This window comes from Astyanax mexicanus, unplaced genomic scaffold (genome assembly GCF_023375975.1).
Source record: "Astyanax mexicanus isolate ESR-SI-001 unplaced genomic scaffold, AstMex3_surface scaffold_34, whole genome shotgun sequence".
Classification (NCBI taxonomy): Eukaryota; Metazoa; Chordata; class Actinopteri; order Characiformes; family Acestrorhamphidae; genus Astyanax; species Astyanax mexicanus.
In genome coordinates this window covers 3,173,205-3,196,238 of record NW_026040044.1, presented here as the reverse complement: position 1 = coordinate 3,196,238, position 23,034 = coordinate 3,173,205, and the positions used below count along the sequence as shown (strand labels likewise).

The 23,034-nt window shown below is 43.4% G+C and overlaps 1 protein-coding gene across 2 annotated transcripts in view; it reads right to left on the bottom strand.

The window, feature by feature from the left end:
• LOC125790049 (uncharacterized) overlaps positions 1-16,718 on the bottom strand; it is a 29,856-nt gene extending 13,138 nt beyond the window's left edge. Inside the window, exons 1-5 of one of the 2 annotated variants that reach the window (XM_049473158.1) lie at positions 16,661-16,718; positions 15,232-15,375; positions 8,520-8,666; positions 8,210-8,434; positions 824-970 (exon numbers count right to left, since the gene is read on the bottom strand). In XM_049473158.1, the coding sequence (XP_049329115.1) occupies positions 824-970; positions 8,210-8,434; positions 8,520-8,666; positions 15,232-15,295 (583 nt within the window). In that variant the 5' untranslated portion in view covers positions 15,296-15,375; positions 16,661-16,718. The remainder of the gene's footprint in view (positions 1-823; positions 971-8,209; positions 8,435-8,519; positions 8,667-15,231; positions 15,376-16,660) is intronic. The other variant, XM_049473159.1, reaches the window with a different exon arrangement.
• Positions 16,719-23,034: the final 6,316 nt, after the last annotated feature.

Genomic DNA, 23,034 nt, shown 5'->3' with positions numbered 1-23,034 from the left:
GGCTGTTTATGCTGTGTGAGCAGTGGGGTTTCGCTCTCCTAGCCTTGTTAAAGGCTATAAGTGAGTGGCAAGCCTGTTAATAAAGAGCTGTTGAGTACTTGCAATGAGTCTCACGAGTCCTCCTTCCTCTTCCACGCCACAGTATTAATTGTCCTCCGAAGAGGGGGGGTGGTGGTTGGGCCAAAAAAAAAAAAAAGAATGAATAAGGCTTGGCATAGCTGCCTCTATTTTGGCTTTGTGAAGTTGTGATCCGGTGGAACTCAAAGTTTGATGTGAAGAGTCAACCTGTGTTAAATCTGTGTCTCAGCTCCAGGCGAAATGGTCGCCAGCAGAACTCTAGTAAATTCTGGGCTTGAATCTCGGATTTTCTCTGTAAAGAAAACAGTTCTAAACATAAATGAGTCATATGAACTGCACTGAGAGGTAGGAATATCACTGAACTCTCAATCTCTCCATACCACAAACCAATACAATTCACATTTTTAATAAAATATCAGTTTTAATAAGATTCACCTTTTTGTGCGTTTCTGCAAGACTCCCGGGATTTCTTGAGCCAGTCTTCACACTTTTTCTTCCAGTTGAGTGACTCATACATTTGGAGTATTTTAGAGTGTACTGAATTGCAGCTCGTGTCATTATTATAGCTGCACTGATTTATGTCGCTCACAATGTTCTCTAATCTGCTGGAGTTTCCAGTCTCACAGTCGGTTATCCTCACGCGAACCTTAACAACTGAACCTGAGGAAAAACACAATTACTTTTACAAACTATGAGGAATCTCACAGAGATAAAAGAAGAATTACTGAATAATTAAATCACTAACCATTCTTCTTCATATTTATTATCATATATTCCACAGCAGACTGAATCATCTCTTCACAACTCATCCAGTTGATCTTCTGATTATCCTGCCTCCATTCTGTGATGCCATTTCTATATTGGATGAGGACAGTGAGCTGAGGGAGTTCCTCTGGTGAAGAAAAGAAGAAAGAAGGTGTAAATTCATTAATAGATTAGTCAAAAGTTCTCATATAAAACACTCCACAAAACAAATTATGCCTATAAATTACACTTATTCATGTAACCAGAAAACAAAGGCAGGTTTTAAAGTGAAATGCTTTACTGAATATCGCCTTCAATACAGCACAAAAGAACACAAGGGTCAGTGGACCAATCACAGTTTCTGCCTCTGCGTTGCCATCTCTTGATTTCTTATTTTTTGGCATGTTTGTCTCAGATCATCAAACAAATTCAAATTCAAATATTATAAGATAAAACAAAGGTTTCTATTATTACGGGAGAAAAAAAACCCCAAATGTTCATTGCCCTGTGTGAAAAAATGTTATGTCTTAATTATAAAAGAGTTTGAACAGAAGAAGGTTCTCAACGAAGAGTCATCTAGTCTTCCTGTGGCTTGAGCTAGGACAGAGCTCATGGCATTTCGGACTGACCGTATCTGGCGTTCCCAGACGCCTCCTCTGTGGCTTGCATCAGGAACATTCATTAGGAAATCACATTGTTTCCTTGCAAGAAAGGTAGAAATTCTTTCTTTGTCTAATTCCATTAGACTTTTGCTTAACTCATTTCTAGCCCCTACAAAATTTGATCCTTGATCAGATCGGATCTGTCTTACTGCCCCTCTGATGGCTATGAAACATCTTAAAGCATTCAGAAAAGCGTCAGTGGACAAGTCCTCCAACATTTCTATGTGGATGGCTCTGCAGCTTATACATGTGAACAACAGACCATACCTCTTGAATTCCTTCCGACCTTGTTTTGTATAGAAGGGGCCAAAACAATCAATCCCAGTATATGAGAATGGGGGTGAGGGTTCGGTTCGGTCAACAGGAAGGTCCGCCATGCGTTGACCTTCTGCAGGCCTGCGCATTCTTCTGCATGCAACACAACCCTTGATGTGCTTGGCCACTGCCTTGCTGGCACCTATTATCCAATATCCGCTGGCCCTGATTTCATTCAGTATTTGCCCTCGGCCTTGATGCTGAATCTTCTTGTGACAGTGGTCGAGAATTAGCTGTGTGATGATACCATCTTTGGGAAGGACACAGGAACAGGAACACAGGGTGTTTCACTTCAAGTGACAAAGAAGATCTTCTCAACCGCCCTCCAACTCTGAGTACTCCATTTTCAAGGACAGGATCAAGTTGGTGTAACTTGTGAGTCTTGGGAAGTTTTGTGGATTTGTGCCTAAACCATTTCAATTCTTCTTCAAAGGCTTCCTTTTGTGTTGCTTTAATGAGAGCAAGAGCGGCTGCTCTTCTTTCTTCCACACTAATGGGCCCTGATAAATGTCGCTTTGCTAATCTGAGAATTCGAGCAACAACATTGAGGGCAATATTCCAATCAGAAAATCTTGCAAATCTGTCAAGGAAGCTTTCCCTTTCCGACACATCTGTACTCAGGACTCTCACCTCTGGGTCGCCCATAAGGAGTTGTGGAGAACTGTGGTCTGTAACAATTTCTCGTTCCCATAGAAACTTAGGACCAGTGAGCCAGTTTGACTTGATCAGCTCTGCCACCGTAAGACCTCTAGATGCATGGTCTGCTGGATTTTGACTCGTCTCAACATAGAACCATTGTTCTGGGTCTGTGGCGGCTCTTATTCTCTGGACGCGATTAGCAACAAAGACATGAAAGCGCCGAGCTTCATTCTTTATGTATCCAAGCACCACCCTTGAATCCGTCCAGAAAAACTCTTGATCTATTTTTACTTCCAGCTCTTCCCTAAGCAGGTTACTTACAGCAGCACAAACTGTAGCAGCAGTAAGCTCAAGCCGTGGTATGGTGACAACATTTGAAGGTGCCACTCTTGCCTTACCCATGACTAGTGCACAATGCACCTGTTCCTCAGCAAGAATCCTGATATATGAGCACTGCCCATAGCCACTATTGCTGGCATCTGAAAAATTATGCAGCTCAATTCTTTGTATCATACCAAGGTTCCCAGGAACAAAGCATCGTGGTATTTGGAGTTCTTGAAGATTCTTCAAGTCATGGAGCCATGCCTCCCAGGTCGGCTTCAGTTCTGGGGGAAGAGGATCGTCCCATCCGATACCACGTTTGCATACTTCTTGAAGTACTCTTTTGCCGGTCAAGATATAAGGAGAGAGAAATCCTAATGGGTCAAAAACACTGGCCACCATGGAAAGGATTCCTCTTCGAGTAGCTGCCCTGTCACTACGAATGACGGTGAACAAGAATGTATCCGATTGCACGTTCCACTTCACTCCGAGCACACTCTGCATTGGAAGCTCATTGTAGTCCAGATCTCTATCCATTGTGCTGGCACGTTCACTCTCTGGTACCGCATCCAAGATTTCTTTATTATTGGACATGAATTTGTGCAGTCGCAGTTTTCCCTTAGTGAAGAGCTCTCGTGCTTCCTTGATCAGTTGTTTGGCAGTTTCAACCGAATTAATGCTAACAATCCCATCATCTATGTAAAAATGTCTTCGGATGAAGGCTGCTGCCAATGGATAGTCCCTTTCATGAGTGCCAGCGAGGTATTGCATACCGTAATTGGCACATCCCGGAGATGATGCTGCTCCGAATATGTGCACTAGCATGCAATACTCCTTAGGTTCTCTTCCTTTGTGTCTCCATCTTCCCACTATAGAAACCTCAGAAAGTCTCGATCTTCTGGGCTGACATGGAAACGGTTTAACATTTTCTCCACGTCGCAAATAATCGCGATTTGATGCTCGCGAAATCTACACAGCACACCAATTAGCTCGTTTGTCAAATCGGGACCTGTGAGCAGGTGATCATTTAAAGAAGTGCCTTCAAATTTGGCTGAGCAGTCAAATACCACTCGAATTTTACCTGGCTTCCTGGCATGGTACACCCCATGGTACGGTATGTACCATGTACTGCCCTTATTCATTGTAGCATCTGCTTCTTCAGCATCACCATCTTTAAAGACACCATTCATGAACTGTACGTAATCCTCCTTGTACTTGGGATTCTTCTCCTGTTCTCTCTTTAACTGCCTTAATCGAACTGTGGCGAGCTGCTTATTATTAGGAAACTGAGGGCGCTCACGGAAAGGCAGGGGCATTTCCAAATGTCCGTCCTTGTTGGTTTGAATCTTACCATTTAAGATCTGCAGAAACTGAATATCTTCTTGAGATATTTTCTTTTCTCTTGGGTTTGTGTCCCGAAAGTGTGCTTCCAATGCCCTCATCACTGAAGCAGGTGCAATGGATGGAATTTCCTTCACGGCAGTGCGATGGCAGGATGCTGACACATCTCTAGAGATAGTACAAGGTGCCTTGGATCCCACTATGCTCCAGCCTAAATCAGTAAGTACAGCATATGGTTCATAATCTCCTCCTGATATCACTTGTTTTGGTTTTAGGGCCCTTGAGCAGTCATAGCCAATTAGGAGGCCAACAGGACAGTCCAATCGGTCTGGCATTTCTTCAGCTAGGTTGAGAAGGTGGGTCCACTTCTTAGCTGTATCACGAGTGGGTATGCTGCCTTGCTCCAATGGGATGTATTCTCGAGTATATGCAGGTGGTAGGTTTATATACTCTTGTGAAAAGTACCCTCTAACTCTCAGTCCTTCTGCTCTATGACAGTTGACTCTTGTACCCTTGCCAGTCATTGTTGACAATTTTAACAGGTACTGTGTCTGCGTGGACTCTTTCACAAATGTCTTCATCAACAAATGTGTTACTGCTCTGCGTGTCCAATAAGGCATATACCACGGTTTCCTGGCTGTTGTTCGCACAAGAAAGCCATACTGGAACAATCATGGAAGTACTATTGTTGTCATCCACTTCTGTGCTGCATAAGACAGTGGAAGCATGTTCCCCTTGTGTTGGTGCTTCTGACTTCTCACCTTGAGACTGTTCCTCATGCAGTGGAGAAGGGTGACTTCGTCTGCAAATGTTGCAGGTAGCTCGTCTTCTACAGTTTTTGGAGACATGTCCTACTCTGAGACAACCAAAGCACATATTATTCTCAATGACGAACCTTTTCCTTTCCTGTAGAGGCATTGCTGCAAATTTTTCACATTTGTATATAAAATTATTCTGGTGACAGCAGATACATTCTAGTTGCCTTTTCATTTCAGCGCTAAGATTGTCCTTGGGACCCTTCAATGTGCTTGAATCCCTTGAGGTAGGATTTGCTTTTTGAAATACCTTTGTCGATGTAACTAAGGTACTGGCTTTGGAATGCTTCTGATCCCTTCCAAATCTATCATCCATGTGTCTTAAGGCATGAATTGAAGAAACAGGATTACATGCAATGCGAGCCTCCTCAGCCACAAAGTCTGAAAATTCTGCAAACCCTGGGTACGGCTTTCCTTCATCCAGCGTTTTAGTAACGTACCGATTCCAGCGAGATGTTGCCCAATCTGGAAGCTTCTGCAGCAATTTTTGGTTTTCCTCACAGTCATCTAAAACCTTCAGACCTTGTACATGGGGTGTTGCATTCTTGCAGGAGACAAGGAAATCACTGAACTCCCTTAGTCTGAGAGAGTCTCTTGGACCTATCTTCGGCCAGTTATTCAGCTTTTCCCGAAACGCTCGCTGGACTACAAAGGAATGTCCATAACGCTTGTTCAAGGTCTCCCAAGCCTGTGCATAAGCTTCTCCATCACTTCGATAGAAAGTTCCTTCCAATACACAGCGGGCTTCTCCACTAAAATATTTCTTCAAATAGAACAACCTGTGTGCTGGATCAGTACAGCATGTTTCAATCAAAGCTTTGAAACACGTGCTCCATTCAGTGAATTTGAGAGGGTCACCTGAGAACACGAATGGCTCTGGGGCTGGAAGTCTACTTAATGCAAGGGATTCCTTCAAAGTTTCAACCAGTGAAGCTTCATTTGTCTTTGGCTCTGGTTTTCTTTCAGAACTGGGTGATGCTGAAACATTTTGGTGAACCTCACCATGAAGAATATCACCTTGCTGCATTAAAAGTTGTCTTGGGACCAAAGGGATATCCACGCCAGTATCACGTATTTCAGCGTTGAATTTTGACTCTTCTTCAGCATACACACTGTATTCAGCCTCCATGGCTTCAAGATCCCTTTGAGCTTCCAGCATTTTCAACTTCTCCTGCTGGGCGAGCACTTCCTGCTTTTGAGCAAAGATTTCCTTTTCCCTCTTCATTTCAGCACGTTTGGATGCTAAGCGAGCTGCTGTATCCACTTTCTTTGCTGATGCATGGCTTTCTTGTTCACATCCCTGCCTAGCTCTTGAAACAGTTGATCCATATATTGACCTAGCATCTTCTCTTTGGAGCAAATGGAGAAGCGCTTCTCTTTCAGCCACTGAATCAAACTCCTTGGTCTCAGCTTCCGTTTGACGTCTTTCCAGAAGTGTGATTATATCACTAGTGACTGAAGTGCAGCTATCCATTTTTCTTCTTATATCTTGGCTTGGGGTTGTCAGCGTGCGTATGTTTTCATAAATTAGTTTTAGTTCTGACTCGTATTTTTCAGCATTTACTATCATTTTACCTAACTCAGTTTTAGAGCATTCTTCTTTTAGTTTAGATCTGATAAACTGAACCTCCGCCTTGAAGTTTACATATGTGAACATAAACTTTCTCTCCCTTTTCGCTATTTCATCCAACCTGAACTCAAGCATTTTTTCTGTTGGGCGTCTTATTCTTTCTGATCGCCTCACTTGCTGTTCAACCTGAGACACTGGCTCTAGAGGCTCCACATGGTACACTTGGAGAGATTTGTGAATTTCAGTTAAGCGTTCTTCAATTTCTTGTCTTTCTGAGTCTTCAAGTTCAGAGTGCAATTTCCCTTCTAACCCAGTCTTCTCTTCTTGTAGAGACAGAATAACTCCCTCTAAAATACGACTATCTGATGTACTTTGCTCCATTTTGTGAACTGCCTTAAACCACACTGAAGTCTCGAAGGTGATGATTTATAGCAAATAAATTGTCCCAGGATGTCACAACTCTGAGCATTTGAGGCTGCTTCGCAAGTTTGGTAGCATTGTCAGGTGACCGCCTTTGAGCTTGAAATGTAGTGGATGGTTGTAATGTACAGGCTGCTTTTCTTCCTGAAACAGGGTCACAGAATCCTGAAGACTTTGTCTTGTCTACAGGAGGGCGCTGCTTAATCTCTTTCAGCCCCCATGAATGGCGACGTTTTTCACTATAACTGCTCCTAAAGATTTTTCTTCTGGTACAGACAAGATGACGATTCTACTGATGTTTCACAAGTTTATTTTCATTCCCTTTTTTTGTTTGCAACTTGCAACACCGTGAAAAACTGAAATAAAGAAAAAATAATGCTTTTGTAAACACAATTTCCTCTGTTTCTTAAAAGTTCAGTTACAGTGATGGCTCTAAACTAACAAACGATCTAGTTAACCTTATAACAGTAAAACGAAAACACAAATAAGCTTATAACAGAAGAATAAACAACGAAATAACATACCGTGTGCACTTTCTGACCAGAACAGTAGGAGTAGTTACAAATAAAGCTCTGCAGGAACTAGTCCTTCCACACGGCAGCCATCGCTTGCTCTCTCTGCCCATTAGCATGATCCCATGAACCATAATGCATTGTCACGAACACATAAATTCTCTTTTTAGCCAGCAGAGGGCAGTATTGAGCAATTCTTAGGTCAAATTATTTTAAACATTGGAAATGTACACAACGACAGCTACAGTAATTAAATATTCACACTGCCTTTTAGGTTTTTTTTTTTGGTTTCAGACATATTGTGGATAATTAAAAATGCACCGGCTCAAACTGACCCGGAAACACCGTAACTGTTCCTGATAAATGATGGTTAAGAGTGAAATGCATCATGAAGAGGGGGAAACACTTTTTCACACCACTGTATGTGATGCATGTGACGCATGTGGATACACACAGGTGTAGATTTAACACAGGAGAATGAATAAGGCTTGGCATAGCTGCCTCTATTTTGGCTTTGTGAAGTTGTGATCCGGTGGAACTCAAAGTTTGATGTGAAGAGTCAACCTGTGTTAAATCTGTGTCTCAGCTGCAAGCGAAATGGTCGCCAGCAGAACTCTAGTAAATTCTGGGCTTGAATCTCGGATTTTCTCTGTAAAGAAAACAGTTCTAAACATAAATGAGTCATATGAACTGCACTGAGAGGTAAGAATATCACTGAACTCTCAATCTCTCCATACCACAAACCAATACAATTCACATTTTTAATAAAATATCAGTTTTAATAAGATTCACCTTTTTGTGCGTTTCTGCAAGACTCCTGGGATTTCTTGAGCCAGTCTTCATACTTTTTCTTCCAGTTGAGTGACTCATACATTTGGAGTATTTTAGAGTATACTGTAGTGCAGCTCGTGTCATTATTATAGCTGCACTGATTTATGTCGCTCACAATGTTCTCTAATCTGCTGGAGTTTCCAGTCTCACAGTCGGTTATCCTCACGCGAACATCAACAACTGAAACTGAGGAAAAACACAATTACTTTTACAAACTATGAGGAATCTCACAGAGATAAAAGAAGAATTACTGAATAATTAAATCACTAACCATTCTTCTTCATATTTATTATCAGATATTCTACAGCAGACTGAATCATCTCTTCACAACTCATCCAGTTGATCTTCTGTTTATCCTGCCTCCATTCTGTGGTGCCAGTTGTATATTGGATGAAGACAGTGAGCTGAGGGAGTTCCTCTGGTGAAGAAAAGAAGAAAGAAGGTGTAAATTCATTAATAGATTAGTCAAAAGTTCTCATATAAAACACTCCACAAAACAAATTATGCCTATAAATTATACTTATTCATGTAACCTGAAAACAAAGGCAGGTTTTAAAGTGAAATGCTTTACTGAATATCGCCTTCAATACAGCACAAAAGAACACAAGGGTCAGTGGACCAATCACAGTTTCTGCCTCTGCGTTGCCATCTCTTGATTTCTTATTTGTCACGCTGCCTCGTTCTCCTTCCACATTACCGGACTCCATTTCCCAGAATCCTGTTGATTATGACACCAACAATCACATTTCGCTCCGACGCTCTGATTCACCGGTGTTCTGAGTTAGTTCCGGTTCATACCCATCTAGCTCCGGAATTTAAGTCTGCAGTTTGTAAACAAACACCGCGAGGTATTGTTAACTTATGTTGCATACTAAGCGTTATCCTATTGTTTCTCGTTTTGGCTTTATGGTTACGACTCTCTTTTTGGATTATTGGTTTATGTCTTTTGTCTTGCCCTTATTGGATTTATTGCATGGTTGGACTGATACGCGGTTACGAACTCGGACTGTACTTTCGACTACGTCTTTGGTTTTCGGTGAGATCTTTGTTTGCCTGGCTTTTTTGTTTTCTGTTATACTGCCTGTTAATAAACCTGTTTGCTTATTTTACTCGGCTTGCGTCACTCCTCACTACCTGGCGTTACATAATACCTCGCCGCTAGTGATGGCCGAATTAAATAATCTTCAACAGGCAGTCGGTAACCAGGGGAGGGTTCTCGAACAGCATAGCCAGTTGTTCGAGAGCCTTGCTAACACCGTTACCACTCTTACTACTCAGCAGTCTGAGCAGCACTCTCAGTTAGCTCGGATCACTACGAGCCTCCAAGATATTGCTAATCAGCTTGCTCAGCTGAGAGTAGCCACGCCAGCTAGCTTAGCCTCCGCTAACCCGGCCTCTGTTAGCTCTCCAGCTAGCGCTCCCAGCTATCCTTCGGCGGCTTCTTTTCCGGTTAGCAAACCCGATAAATATGATGGCTCTCCGGATTTGTGCAGAGGTTTCCTTTTGCAAATGTCGCTATTTTTTGCCAATTCTCTTGTGAGCGTCGATGCAGCGCGTATTTCATTTTTTATATCGCGCCTTACCGGTAGAGCTTTGGATTGGGCTACTGCTATCTGGCCTAGCATTGAGCATAGCACCTACGAACACTTTCTCAGTGAGTTCAAGCTGGTTTTTGATCACCCTCATCACGGACAATCTCAGGGGGAATTATTAGTCCAGTTACGTCAGGGAAATCGGTCTGTTTCTGATTATGCTCTGGAATTTCGCACTCTGGCTGCTGGTAGTGGCTGGAATGAACCGGCGCTACGAGTGATGTTTCGTAACGGACTCAGGGCTGATGTGTTAGCCGAGTTAGCATGCAAGGACGATGGATTACCCCTTGATGAACTAATCTCACTAGCCATTAGACTGGATCAGCTTAAACAAAGCTCTTTACCTGGTCGTAGAGCTGGTATCCCTACTCTTCATCTCGCTACGCCCCGTGCATCTGGATTTACTCCTCGGTCCACTTTCAGGGAGGAAGAACCCATGCAAGTGGATGCTACCCGTTTATCGAGTGAAGAAAAGAGGCGACGACTTCAGGCTGGATTATGCTTCTACTGTGGAAGAGCGGGGCACATGTTACGCGAATGTCGGACCTGCCGTCTTCAGGCTCGTCCAACGGTGGGCAATCCCATGGTTACCATGGCAACCCGGACCGTCCATATGAGCCACCTGCTTCTGACTCGGGAAAGCGTGTGGAGGGGGTTCCACACGCTAAGAGGGTAAGCCGACTAAGCTCTGACATGTTTTCACGATCATTTATTATATCTGTTATTCTGTTCTGCCAGTCCTCTTCCTGTGTTTTTCCAGCTCTGATTGATTCCGGTGCTGAGGGGAACTTTATTAATGAGCAGCTGGCCAGAAGACTCCAGATCCAGTTCGAGTGCCTGGAGAATCCAATGAGGCTGTCTGCGGTGGATGGGACCCCAGTTGGACAAGGAGCCGTATCCCACATCACCACACCAGTCAAACTGAAAGTCAGCGCCCTGCATTCTGAGGAGACCAGGTTTTTTGTAATGAAGGACACTAGCTATCAGATTATTTTAGGACTTCCTTGGTTGAAAAAACACAACCCTCTGATTTCTTGGTCTAATTGTGAAATCATTTCTTGGTCTCCCTACTGTCATGATCACTGTATTACTGGTCCTAAATTGTTGATTCAGGCCACTACTGTAGAGAGCCCAGGTCAAGAATCGCTTACACTTATTCCTTCCGATTATGCAGATTTATCTGAAGTATTTAGCAAATCTCGTGCTACTCAACTTCCCCCACATCGTTCTTATGATTGTGCGATTGAACTTATTAATAACCAGATACCTCCTAAATCACGCATTTACCTATTAACTCAGGTTGAGGAATGCGCTATGGAGGAGTACGTTCAGGAAGCTCTAGCTCAGGGGTTTATTCGTCCTTCCACCTCTCCCGTGGCCGCATCCTTCTTCTTTGTTAAGAAGAAGGATGGAGGTCTTCGCCCCTGTATCGATTATCTCCAACTCAATGCTGTTACCAAGACATATCCGTACCCCCTGCCTCTAGTTCCGGTGGCTCTTGAACAATTACGTGGAGCCTCCTTATTCACTAAGTTAGACCTCCGTAGTGCCTATAATTTGGTAAGAATCAGAGAGGGTGATGAGTGGAAAACTGCCTTTTTTACCACCAGGGGGCACTATGAATATTTAGTTATGCCGTTTGGTCTCAAGAATGCCCCTTCCGTGTTTCAATCCTTCATTAATGATGTACTCCGTGATATGTTAGGACGGTTTGTCATAGTATATATTGACGACATTCTTATTTACTCACCTGATCTACATACTCATGTCTCTCATGTACGTGCTGTACTTACTCGACTACTTCAGAATCAGCTTTTCGTCAAAGCAGAAAAATGCGAATTTCATATGTCTACCATTTCCTTTTTAGGATATGTGATCAGTCCTACTGGTATAACTATGGATGATAGGAAGGTTCAAGCTGTTGCTAATTGGCCTCGTCCCAAATCAGTCAAGGAATTACAGAGATTTCTGGGTTTTGCTAACTTTTATCGTAGATTTATACGTGATTATAGTTCAGTAGCTGCCCCACTTACAAACTTGCTAAAAGGTAATGCCCGAAAATTGGTTTGGTCAGAAGAAGCATCCGTTGCATTCTCTTCTCTCAAGGAGGTGTTTATTACGGCCCCTTTATTGAAACATCCCGAGCCTAGGGAACCTTTTGTAGTTGAAGTTGATGCGTCCAGTGTAGGGGTTTGAGCGGTACTCTCCCAACATTTCGGTTCCCCCAGTAAGATGCACCCGGTGGCTTATTTCTCCCATAAGCTCTCCCCAGCTGAACGTAATTATGGCATTGGCGACCGTGAACTTTTGGCTATTAAGCTAGCTTTAGAGGAGTGGAGACATTGGTTGGAGGGATCATTACATCCCTTTGTAGTAATCACGGACCACAAGAATTTGGAGTATTTAAGATCCATGAAATGTTTAAATTCACGTCAGGCTCGTTGGTCTGTTTTTTTTGCACGTTTTGATTTCGTTATCACTTATTGACCAGGTTCCAGAAACACCAAGGCAGATGCTCTCTCTAGAATTTACGAGGACGAGAGTTTAGAAAGCTCAGAACCCTCTACTATTCTGAAACCAGGCATTGTGGTAGCTCCCATCCGATGGGAGATCACAGAGGAGATTGATCAGATTAACTCCACTTCACAGTCCCCTGCACAGTGTCCCTCAGACAAAACCTATGTACCTGACCAGTGTAGAGATAGACTTATCACATGGGCCCACACTTCTCTCACTTCAGGACATCCTGGTGAGACTCGAACATATGAATTATTGGAGAATCAATTTTGGTGGGAAAACATGCGCTCGGACATTCATGACTTTGTTGCTTCTTGTACTATTTGTGCTCAGTGTAAAACTCCTCGTACTCTCCCCGCTGGCAAATTAGTGCCATTGCCCGTACCTGCTCGACCCTGGTCCCATCTTGCAGTTGATTTTGTTACAGACCTCCCTGAATCTATGGGTCAGACAGTGATCATGACAGTCATAGATCGATTCTCTCGCGGTGTTAGATTCATTCCTTTTTGTAAAATGCCCATTGCATTTGAAACTGCTGAAGCTTTGTTTAATCATGTTTTTCGTGTGTTTGGTATCCCTGAAGATATTGTTTCCGACCGCGGTCCTCAATTCATTTCTCAAGTATGGTCAGCCTTTATGAATAGATTAGGTATTTCTGTTAGTTTATCCTCTGGCTACCATCCTCAAAGTAACGGCCAATGTGAACGAATGAATCAGGAGCTAGGTAAATTTTTGAGAATATATTGTTCTAACAACATTCACGATTGGGCTAAATTCCTTCCTTGGGCCGAACTAGCTCAGAATTCCTTGATCAGTTCCACCACGAAATTGACTCCTTTTCAGTGTTTTTTAGGCTATCAACCACCCATCATGCCCTGGTCAGCTGAACCCTCCAACATTCCTGCAGTTGACGATTGGATGCGTCGGAGCGAGGAAGTGTGGGAGGAGACTCACAGGCGTATTGAGGCAGTATTACAGCGACAGAAAAGACAGGCTGATCGCCTACGTCGCGAGGCCCCCCTCTATTCTCCTGGAGATTGGGTTTGGCTGTCAACCAGGGATTTCCGGCAACCAGATTCACATAAGAAACTTTCAGCTAAGTACATTGGACCTTTTAAGATTATTAAGAGAATTAATGAAGTCACCTACCGTCTTGATTTGCCTCCTCATTACCGTGTTTGTCCTTCGTTTCATGTATCTTTGTTAAAGCCGGTTATCCCTGGTCCGTTGGATGAGACGTCGCTTGGGTCGCCTCCTCCTCCTTCGGTGGCTGTGGATGGTGATCCAGTCTATGCGGTGGAACGACTGCTGGACTCCAGGCGGAGAGGGGGAGCCCTGGAGTACCTGGTGGACTGGAGGGGTTACGGACCAGAGGAAAGGAGCTGGGTGCCTGCGAGGGATGTTCTGGACCCTCTAATGGTGGAGGACTTTCATCGGTCTCATCCGTCTCGTCCGGCTCCACACCCCAGAGGTTGCCCCAGGAAGAGGTCTCCGGTTCCTCGACGGAGTAGACGTCGTGGTTCAGTTTCTGCCCTTTCTTCCAGTTCCGTCCGCGGCTCCAGGAGAGGTCGTCCAAGGTCCAGGGTTCCCGTCCGTTCCGATCCCGCTTCTGCATTGCCTGTCCAGGACGCCAATGGGGGGGAGGAGGTGGTTTCCTTGCATCGTCCTCGTCCTTCGGCTCCTTCGGACTCTTTGGAGGGGGGAACTGTCACGCCGCCTCGTTCTCCTTCCACATTACCGGACTCCATTTCCCAGAATCCTGTTGATTATGACACCAACAGTATCCGTTCTACTTCACCCAATCACATTTCGCTCCGACGCTCTGATTCACCGGTGTTCTGAGTTAGTTCCGGTTCATACCCATCTAGCTCCGGTATTTAAGTCCGCAGTATGTAAACAAACACCGCGAGGTATTGTTAACTGATGTTGCATACTAAGCGTTATCCTATTGTTTCTCATTTTGGCTTTATGGTTACGACTCTCTTTTTGGATTATTGGTTTATGTCTTTTGTCTTGCCCTTATTGGATTTATTGCATGGTTGGACTGATACGCGGTTACGAACTCGGACTGTACTTTCGACTACGTCTTTGGTTTTCGGTGAGATCTTTGTTTGCCTGGCTTTTCTGTTTTCTGTTATACTGCCTGTTAATAAACCTGTTTGCTTATTTTACTCGGCTTGCGTCACTCCTCACTACCTGGCGTTACATATTTTTTGGCATGTTTGTCTCAGATCATCAAACAAATTCAAATTCAAATATTATAAGATAAAACAAAGGTTTTTATTATTAGGGAGAAAAAAAAACCCAAATGTTCATTGCCCTGTGTGAAAAAATGTTATGTCTTAATTATAAAAGAGTTTGAACATTTATATACCATTTTTTTATGAAAAATGAGTGAATTATTCTAATTAAAGCATTACCTGTTAGAGGTAAGGAAAACCACTGCACTAAATATTGATAGAATAATTAGTAATGGAATTAGTAATTAAATATTCACACTGCCTTTTAGTTTTTTTTTTTTGGTTTCAGACATATTGTGGATAATTAAAAATGCACCGGCTCAAACTGACCCGGGAACACCGTAACTGTTCCTGATAAATGATGGGTAAGAGTGAAATGCATCATGAAGAGGGGGAAACACTTTTTCACACCACTTTATGTGATGCATGTGACGTATGTGGATACACACAGGTGTAGATTTAACACAGGAGAATGAATAAGGCTTGGTATAGCTGCCTCTATTTTGGCTTTGTGAAGTTGTGATCCGGTGGAACTCAAAGTTTGATGTGAAGAGTCAACCTGTGTTAAATCTGTGTCTCAGGAGGTTTTTTTATTATTACCACAACAGAGAAAATCCTCTTCTCTCCAGCTTACCTGTTTGAACCAGTGAAACACTGCAAGTCATGAAGATGCAGATGAAATATGTGGAAATCTCCATAATCCCATTAAATATAAACTGAATATTCCACACCTTTACTGCTTCCCTCTTATTCCCCAGAGTCCACCGTCTGCCCTGTCCTGCATGGGGTGAGAAATAAAACACCTCTTTCATTATTTAGATCAAACCCTTCCTGGAAATCTTAATGGTAAGAAAGACAGGTGCACCACTGACTGAAATAAACATAGACAACAATCAACAACCAGATGTACGTACCTATCTTAGTTACACAGGTGCGCAGATCATAAACAGAATACTAAATAAAATAAAATTGCTGTTCCCGTAAAAGTTTCCTCTGCTGAGAAGCGTTTGTTGGACATGTCCAGGTAGCTGCATCGTTAAAATAGCAATTCGCCAAAGTCAGAGCTCACCTGACTCTTAAAGGGAATGATGAGCAAGAGACACTTTTTTTGTAACCAAACCAAATAGTGCTGGTGTGAAAATGCTCTTAGAGAATTAGTACATGCCTTTTTGCTTTGTGTTTTGAGCCACAAAGGTGTACTTTTCCCATTATTACGATAGCAAAGACACACTGAAACGTCCCAAATCAAGCTGCATGAGGAAAGGGTTACCTATAGATCACTATAAAATAGGGCCCAGGAACTCCGAAAGACATAACACTTTGCCTTTTTTATTTTAAGCCATGACCATTTTTAGATAGATAGAAAGATAGATATATAGAAATTGCACGGCCAGCTACTTTACTTCTGCTTGACCGAATCACACCATTTCGAACACACCATCCCAGTTTAGACCCCTGAACAAAAAAATGACTGTCGTTTTGACCTGCACTCGTTTTTTTGCCGTTTTATTGCAACACTTCCTTCCGCCCATTCAATTTCCCCCAAGTTAAATCCCAAGCTGTGGCTGAAATAGCTCCCTACTTCCTCTTTAGTGTTGCGCCATATAGGGAGACACAATTTAGTAAGTAGTGGTGAAACATGAGTGTTTAAACACCTTCAATAACTGTGAACTTTAGATATATAGATAGATAGATAGATAGATAGATAGATAGATAGATAGATAGATAGATAGATAGATACTACACAGACTCTCTCCTTTTCTCTGTCTATCTGAGCCTTTACTAAACCAAAGCTTCACAAATTGTTTTTCATAAGCTCATGGCGTTTGTGTTTGTGATCTCAGTAAAGTTTCTCTGAAGGCAGGGTGAAAATAAATCAGTTACATAAGCTCAGGTTTAACACGCGAATGCTTCTCTCACATTCACACGGCCTTCAACCTCTGGATCTGAAACATCTCTTCATATTTAACACAAAAACAAAGCAGCTAAACTCTACACACTCCTTACTCCTCTACACTTCTGAACACACATAAATCAAGTTTATTATTTTAATCTTTTCCTACCTCAGAATCAGGAGAGACGTGCAGCTGTTTTCTTCTGTGTGTAGAAAAATGAGAGAGCGCTCCACCTCCAGGATCGTATTACACAGCCGTGGAAATATGTGCTCTTTTTTGGCTGGATAGAGCTGGACTGTGTCCAGTGTTTCCTGTGGGAGATTCTTAACCCTGTAAAGCCCAAACTATTAAATAATTGACAGAAAATTCCAATTCTTTGAAACTGGAGCCCTTTTTGGTCCTTTTGAACAAACAAAAACATTTTTTCAAAATATCAATTTGCATATATGAGTTTCAATTTGTATCATATTTGATACAACGGGACTAAATAATAATAATACAATTTCAAAGTAATGAAAACATTTTAGTTCATTTTACTCATTGTGTAGTTCACAACCTATTTATTTTGTTTCCATCCAAAATCCTCTTCAAAGCTTCTTCAACACTGTATTTTTTCGCCATCGAAAAACACACATAGACAAAAAAAAAAACGAATTATTGTGTATTTTTCCATTGAATTCATCAGTTTTTAGTGAAAATCAGTGTGCAACAGGAAGTTACAGGAAGTTGTTTTATCGCAACACCTACCTAGTCATCAATTACGGTACAGCAAATCGCATATCTAATTTTCTGCTCTAAATGTCCCAAACTATGTATTTTAAACATTTAATTAGTTTACTTGAAAAATAAAAACTGTATGTTGCTTGGTTTTATGTGTAATGCATGAAATACAATACCATGACAGTTTACAGATTTAGAGTTAAACTACCTTATATACCTGCTGTATCAAATTTGATACGTCATTTTCAACACGGTTTTACTAAAACATAGATTATGAAATATTAGGTAATTTCACATTGCATCAACCCAGTAACTGTTTCTATTGCTGTTCCACAAAAAATATATATTATTTTCTCACCATAACATTTTCAAAATCCACCTGTGTCCTCTTCCTTATTAATGGCAATTTTCTCACATCCCTGGAAATTCCTCTAGTGAACGAAATACTGCCACCTGTGGAATTATCCGTGCACTGCATGCACTGTAAAAAACAAAACTTAAAATTGTTCGCCTTAATATTATTTTTAGTTAAGCTAAACAAAAAATATTCAATTGAACTGTAAACTACTTCAAAGTAATTGGCTCAGGTAATTTTATTGTGTTACTTGTTAAAAATTGACCTAACTTTACATCCTGCACTGTCAAAATGTACAAATTGTAGATGAACCCTAGTTAAGGCTAGGCCAACTACTCTGCGCATGCTCATTTTGACTCCCTGGTTGAGAACGGGGCGGGATTTTCGATTTTTGCCGGAAATGGATTACGGCCATCTTGAAATGGACTTCGTCTGCGGCAAGCAGTCACTTCGGTGACCTTCAACTGAGATTTATCGAGCATAAGGTGAGTTTTTCGGTTGAAATAGTACATTTATCGTAATTGCATGCTTAAATTTGTACAATATACTATTCTTTGGATATGTTTCCCAGGGTTGTAAGTTACCAGCCAACCAGCTTAGCTAACCTAGCCAGTTAGCTAGCTAGCTAAGTAATCGCTTTTTAAGCAACAAACGTTTTGCTAACGTTTACTGATACATTACACCGCTACGCGGTTATACCGGTGACCCATCGTTTTAACGACCGCGGTCTTATTATCGGTAATGGCAAAGTTTTACTCTCGTAGCTAACGCAGCTACTCCTTGGCGCCCTGTAGCTAGTTAGCCCGTTAGCTAGCTAGCTAGCTGCGTGGGTAGCAGGTAACGTTACAGTTCCATATCATGGCCGAAAGCCTGGGCGCCCGGCTGGCTGACGGCACGGTAAAGCACAGTATTGTTGCAGCACTACAGTCCATGTATTCAGTGATTTACTGTGGTAAGTAAATAGCTAACTATGTTTAGAGCGAAGCTTACACTCTGTATATTTCCCCCACGTTAATGGGTCTGTTTATTTGTCGGAAGGTTTAGGAGTCGTAATATTATTATATTATTTTGTTTAATTCTACTGTGTATTAGGTAACGTTACACATTAGTAAATTGCAACAAAATAAAGCGGTATGGTTAATCCAGTTAACCTCTTAACACGCCTTGGACCGCCGGCGGGCCAGAAAAAAATAACGTAAGAGAACGGTATACCGTACACTTCAGTATTCCGTACAGTCGACCTTTTCCAGCGATAAAAAAAAAAAACTACTTCCAGGTTATGTGTGAAATATAGTCTGGGGTCATTATCAATCATTCCTCTTTCCATCAAAACTGGTTGAGTGACCACCCGCGTTGTGTTTTCTGTTGAAATCCCGGTAGGTAGGGAGGAACCGCCCGCACTGCCCGAAAATGGCGGGTGGGGAAGGGTTAACAACGCTGAGGCTAAGGGGTGGGGAAAACTTTATTGACTAGTTAATGTTGTGTTTTACCCACTTTTAACATCTCATTTCACCCAAAATGCAATCTAAAACACCCAACTAACAGCATCTGTAGTAATATTTGAACAAGGAATTAATAATCATAGTTTATAACTTACTTTAAAAACGAGCTAACTCCAGCTCCACTTCATCACTCATGGACAGCTGAGACTTTGTGCTGCAGTTTCACTCATTGAGCATGTTGATGACGTTCCACATCATAACATTCACGTTATTTGCTATTTTAATCATGTTAACTATCAACAGTTTAACATTGATTATTCAGAATTGGGATAATAATAATAATAATAATAATAATAATAATAATAATCATAACAACAACAACAACAATAAAATATTATTATACATACACAGTTTATATAACGTTATCACATCTGCAATTTTAATTATTATTATTATTATTAAATTAAAATTGCAGATGTGAGCGTTATATAAACTGTGTACGTATGATAATTTTATTGTTAATGTTATTATTGTTACAATTATTATTATTATTATTATTGTTTATGTATTTATTTAATTAAATCCCACTTATAGACAGCTTATCATATTCATTTGACAAACACTTTACTAAGCTTCTATTTCTATTTTCTATTTTTATTCTATTCCCATCTAAGCTCATACATTAAATAATGTTACAGGACATAGTACCACAGGCTTTAATGTTTACAGTTAATGCTAACATAAATATATGTTTCAATATTAAGACCACACAATGAATAACATTAAGAATATTTTTATTTTTAAGGAACAAAACCATGTCAGGGAAGAAAAAACAGTACAGTAGGGAGAGCCTGTTAGCAGCAGTAGAGGAGGTGAAGGCAGGCAGCAGTCTGAGGGCCACTGCAAAAAAGTATGGGATTCCCCATACTACTCTGCAGGACAACAAAGATAAGGATGTGGCATTAGTGCAGGCACCCCACCCTAACCGCGCGATCAAAGCAGAGGAAGAGGAAGCCTTGGTCAGTTACATCCTATGGATGGCGAACCATGGCTTCCCCATCACTCGCAGTGTAGTGAAAAAGTTAGTGCAGAGCATGGTCAGGTCAGACGGAAGGCACACCTTAATTAACGTGGACACTGGCCCAAGCAACAGCTGGTGGCTTAGGTTCCGTGGCCGTCACCCAGAACTGTCCATGAGGACACCCGACTCCCTGGACCGAGGCCGTGTCCATGGGGCTACTCCTGAGGCTATACAGGGTTTTTTTTTCACCTTTGAACCCCTGTACAGCCAACATAACCTGGAGGAAAAGCCACACCTTCTCTTCAATTGTGATGAGACAGGGTTTGGGGACAAGCCACGATCCAGGGAAAGGGTTGTCTGTGCCAGGGGGAAAAAACACATTTACAGACAGCAGCAAACTGCAAGAGAGCACATCACTGTGCACTGCTGTGTGAGTGCAGCAGGGGTCAACATTCCACCATTTATTATTTACCCCCGCTGCCTCCCCAGCACTGCATATGCCCTGGAGGGACCACCAGGTGCTCTGTATGGAGTCTCAGATAAGGGCTATATGGATTCAGAGCTCTTTCTAAAGTGGCTGGGTCACTTTCTCAAATATGCCCCTGCAGAGAGGCCCCTGGTAGTGGTCATGGACCAACATGAGACCCACATGTCCTTTGAGGCCATCACTTTTTGCAGGGAAAACAACATCGAGCTTGTGTGTCTCCCTGCACACACAACACACATGCTCCAACCCTTGGATATCAGTGTCTTTGGCCCTCTAAAGCACCAAATTACAAAACTGGCCACCAGTATGGGTTTAGTGCGGGGGGGACATAGTGGTGGGAAAAAAACAGTTCTCGCAGGTGCTGAAGTACTGCTACCCAAAGGCTGCCACACCTGAGAACATCAAAGGTGGGTTCAGGAAAGCTGGCATATTTCCTTTTTGCCCACAGGCAATTGATTTGTCCCAGGCGGTGAAACTGGCTACCACAAGCCCAGCAGCCACATCAGTTGCCACCACGGGGGCAACCTCAGCGGCCACATCAGCTGCCACCATAGTGGCAACCTCAGCGGCCACTTCAGAAGCCACCGTGAGGGCAACCTCAGCGGCCACTCCAGCAGCCACATCAGCTGCCACCACGGGGGCAACCTCAGCGGCCACATCAGCTGCCACCAATGGGACAACCTCAGCGGCCACTTCAGAAGCCACCGTGAGGGCAACCTCAGCGGCCACTCCAGCAGCCACATCAGCTGCCACCACGGGGGCAACCTCAGCGGCCACATCAGCTGCCACCATAGGGGCAACCTCAGCGGCCACTTCAGAAGCCACCGTGAGGGCAACCTCAGCGGCCACTCCAGCAGCCACATCAGCTGCCACCACGGGGGCAACCTCAGCGGCCACATCAGCTGCCACCAATGGGACAACCTCAGCGGCCACTTCAGAAGCCACCGTGAGGGCAACCTCAGCGGCCACTCCAGCAGCCACATCAGCTGCCACCACGGGGGCAACCTCAGCGGCCACATCAGCTGCCACCATAGGGGCAACCTCAGCGGCCACTTCAGAAGCCACCGTGAGGGCAACCTCAGCGGCCACTCCAGCAGCCACATCAGCTGCCACCACGGGGGCAACCTCAGCGGCCACATCAGCTGCCACCAATGGGACAACCTCAGCGGCCACTTCAGAAGCCACCGTGAGGGCAACCTCAGCGGCCACTCCAGCAGCCACATCAGCTGCCACCACGGGGGCAACCTCAGCGGCCACATCAGCTGCCACCAATGGGACAACCTCAGCGGCCACTTCAGAAGCCACCGTGAGGGCAACCTCAGCGGCCACTCCAGCAGCCACATCAGCTGCCACCACGGGGGCAACCTCAGCGGCCACATCAGCTGCCACCAATGGGACAACCTCAGCGGCCACTTCAGAAGCCACCGTGAGGGCAACCTCAGCGGCCACTCCAGCAGCCACATCAGCTGCCACCACGGGGGCAACCTCAGCGGCCACATCAGCTGCCACCAATGGGACAACCTCAGCGGCCACTTCAGAAGCCACCGTGAGGGCAACCTCAGCGGCCACTCCAGCAGCCACATCAGTGGGCAGCTCCACCAGCCCACCCCTGATGCCTTGTCCAACGTGCCACCACAGGCCCCCATCAAACCCTCTAGTGGATGCTGGGGTGATTCCACCAGGCCTGGCCCACATCCTTGTTCCTCCTCGGTTTGAGAGTGGAGTCCGTCGCCGCCTTCCAATGCCTGCCCGCATCATCACAGGTGAGGAGTTTTATGCCCTCATGCAGCAGAAGCAGGCTGAGGAAAAACAGAAGGGGGAGAAAAAAAGAATGAGGAAGGAAAAGATGGCAGGAAAAAAAAAAAAAAGTAGGACTGAGGCGGCACAGGAGGGAGGACCCAGCTCTGTAGAGGTGGAAGGTGGGCAGTGTGCCTTCTGCCACAGTATGGTGCCACCCGATTCACATGCTGAGGTCGACCAGTGGGTTGAATGCAGATCCTGTCGGCTGTGGTTCCACAATATATGTGTGGATTTAGAAAAAGTGCCACAGGGTACTTGGTACTGCCCAAAGTGTTCACTCTATAAATGTTATTAATGTTTCTGTGATTTAATAAGTTTGAATTTTAATCAATTTTAATCATTCATTTTGTTCATGCAGTTTTTGTTTTAATGTCCAGTTGAGTGACTGTTAAAACAGCATCTTATTAATGAAATTATATGTTCAATCAGGGGTGAACAGGGAGCAGGGAAACTTTAACTTTAAACTTTAAAGCTCACCTTCCGCGAAAATCCGATTTTTCTTGTTTTTTGTGGAATACAGTAGGTCTCTCCGAGTTGAATGTGTACACCTGCACATTAAACTGTTTTGCAGCCCCCATTGTCTGCAGGAGCTAAGCAAAGAAATCCCCCCTCCCCCCCTCCGAAAAACGGGTGAATTTTGAATTATCTTTCTGCCTACGTAGGCAGAAACTCACAGACCAGCCCACCTTGGCTCGAGAAACTCCCAGAGGCGGAGCT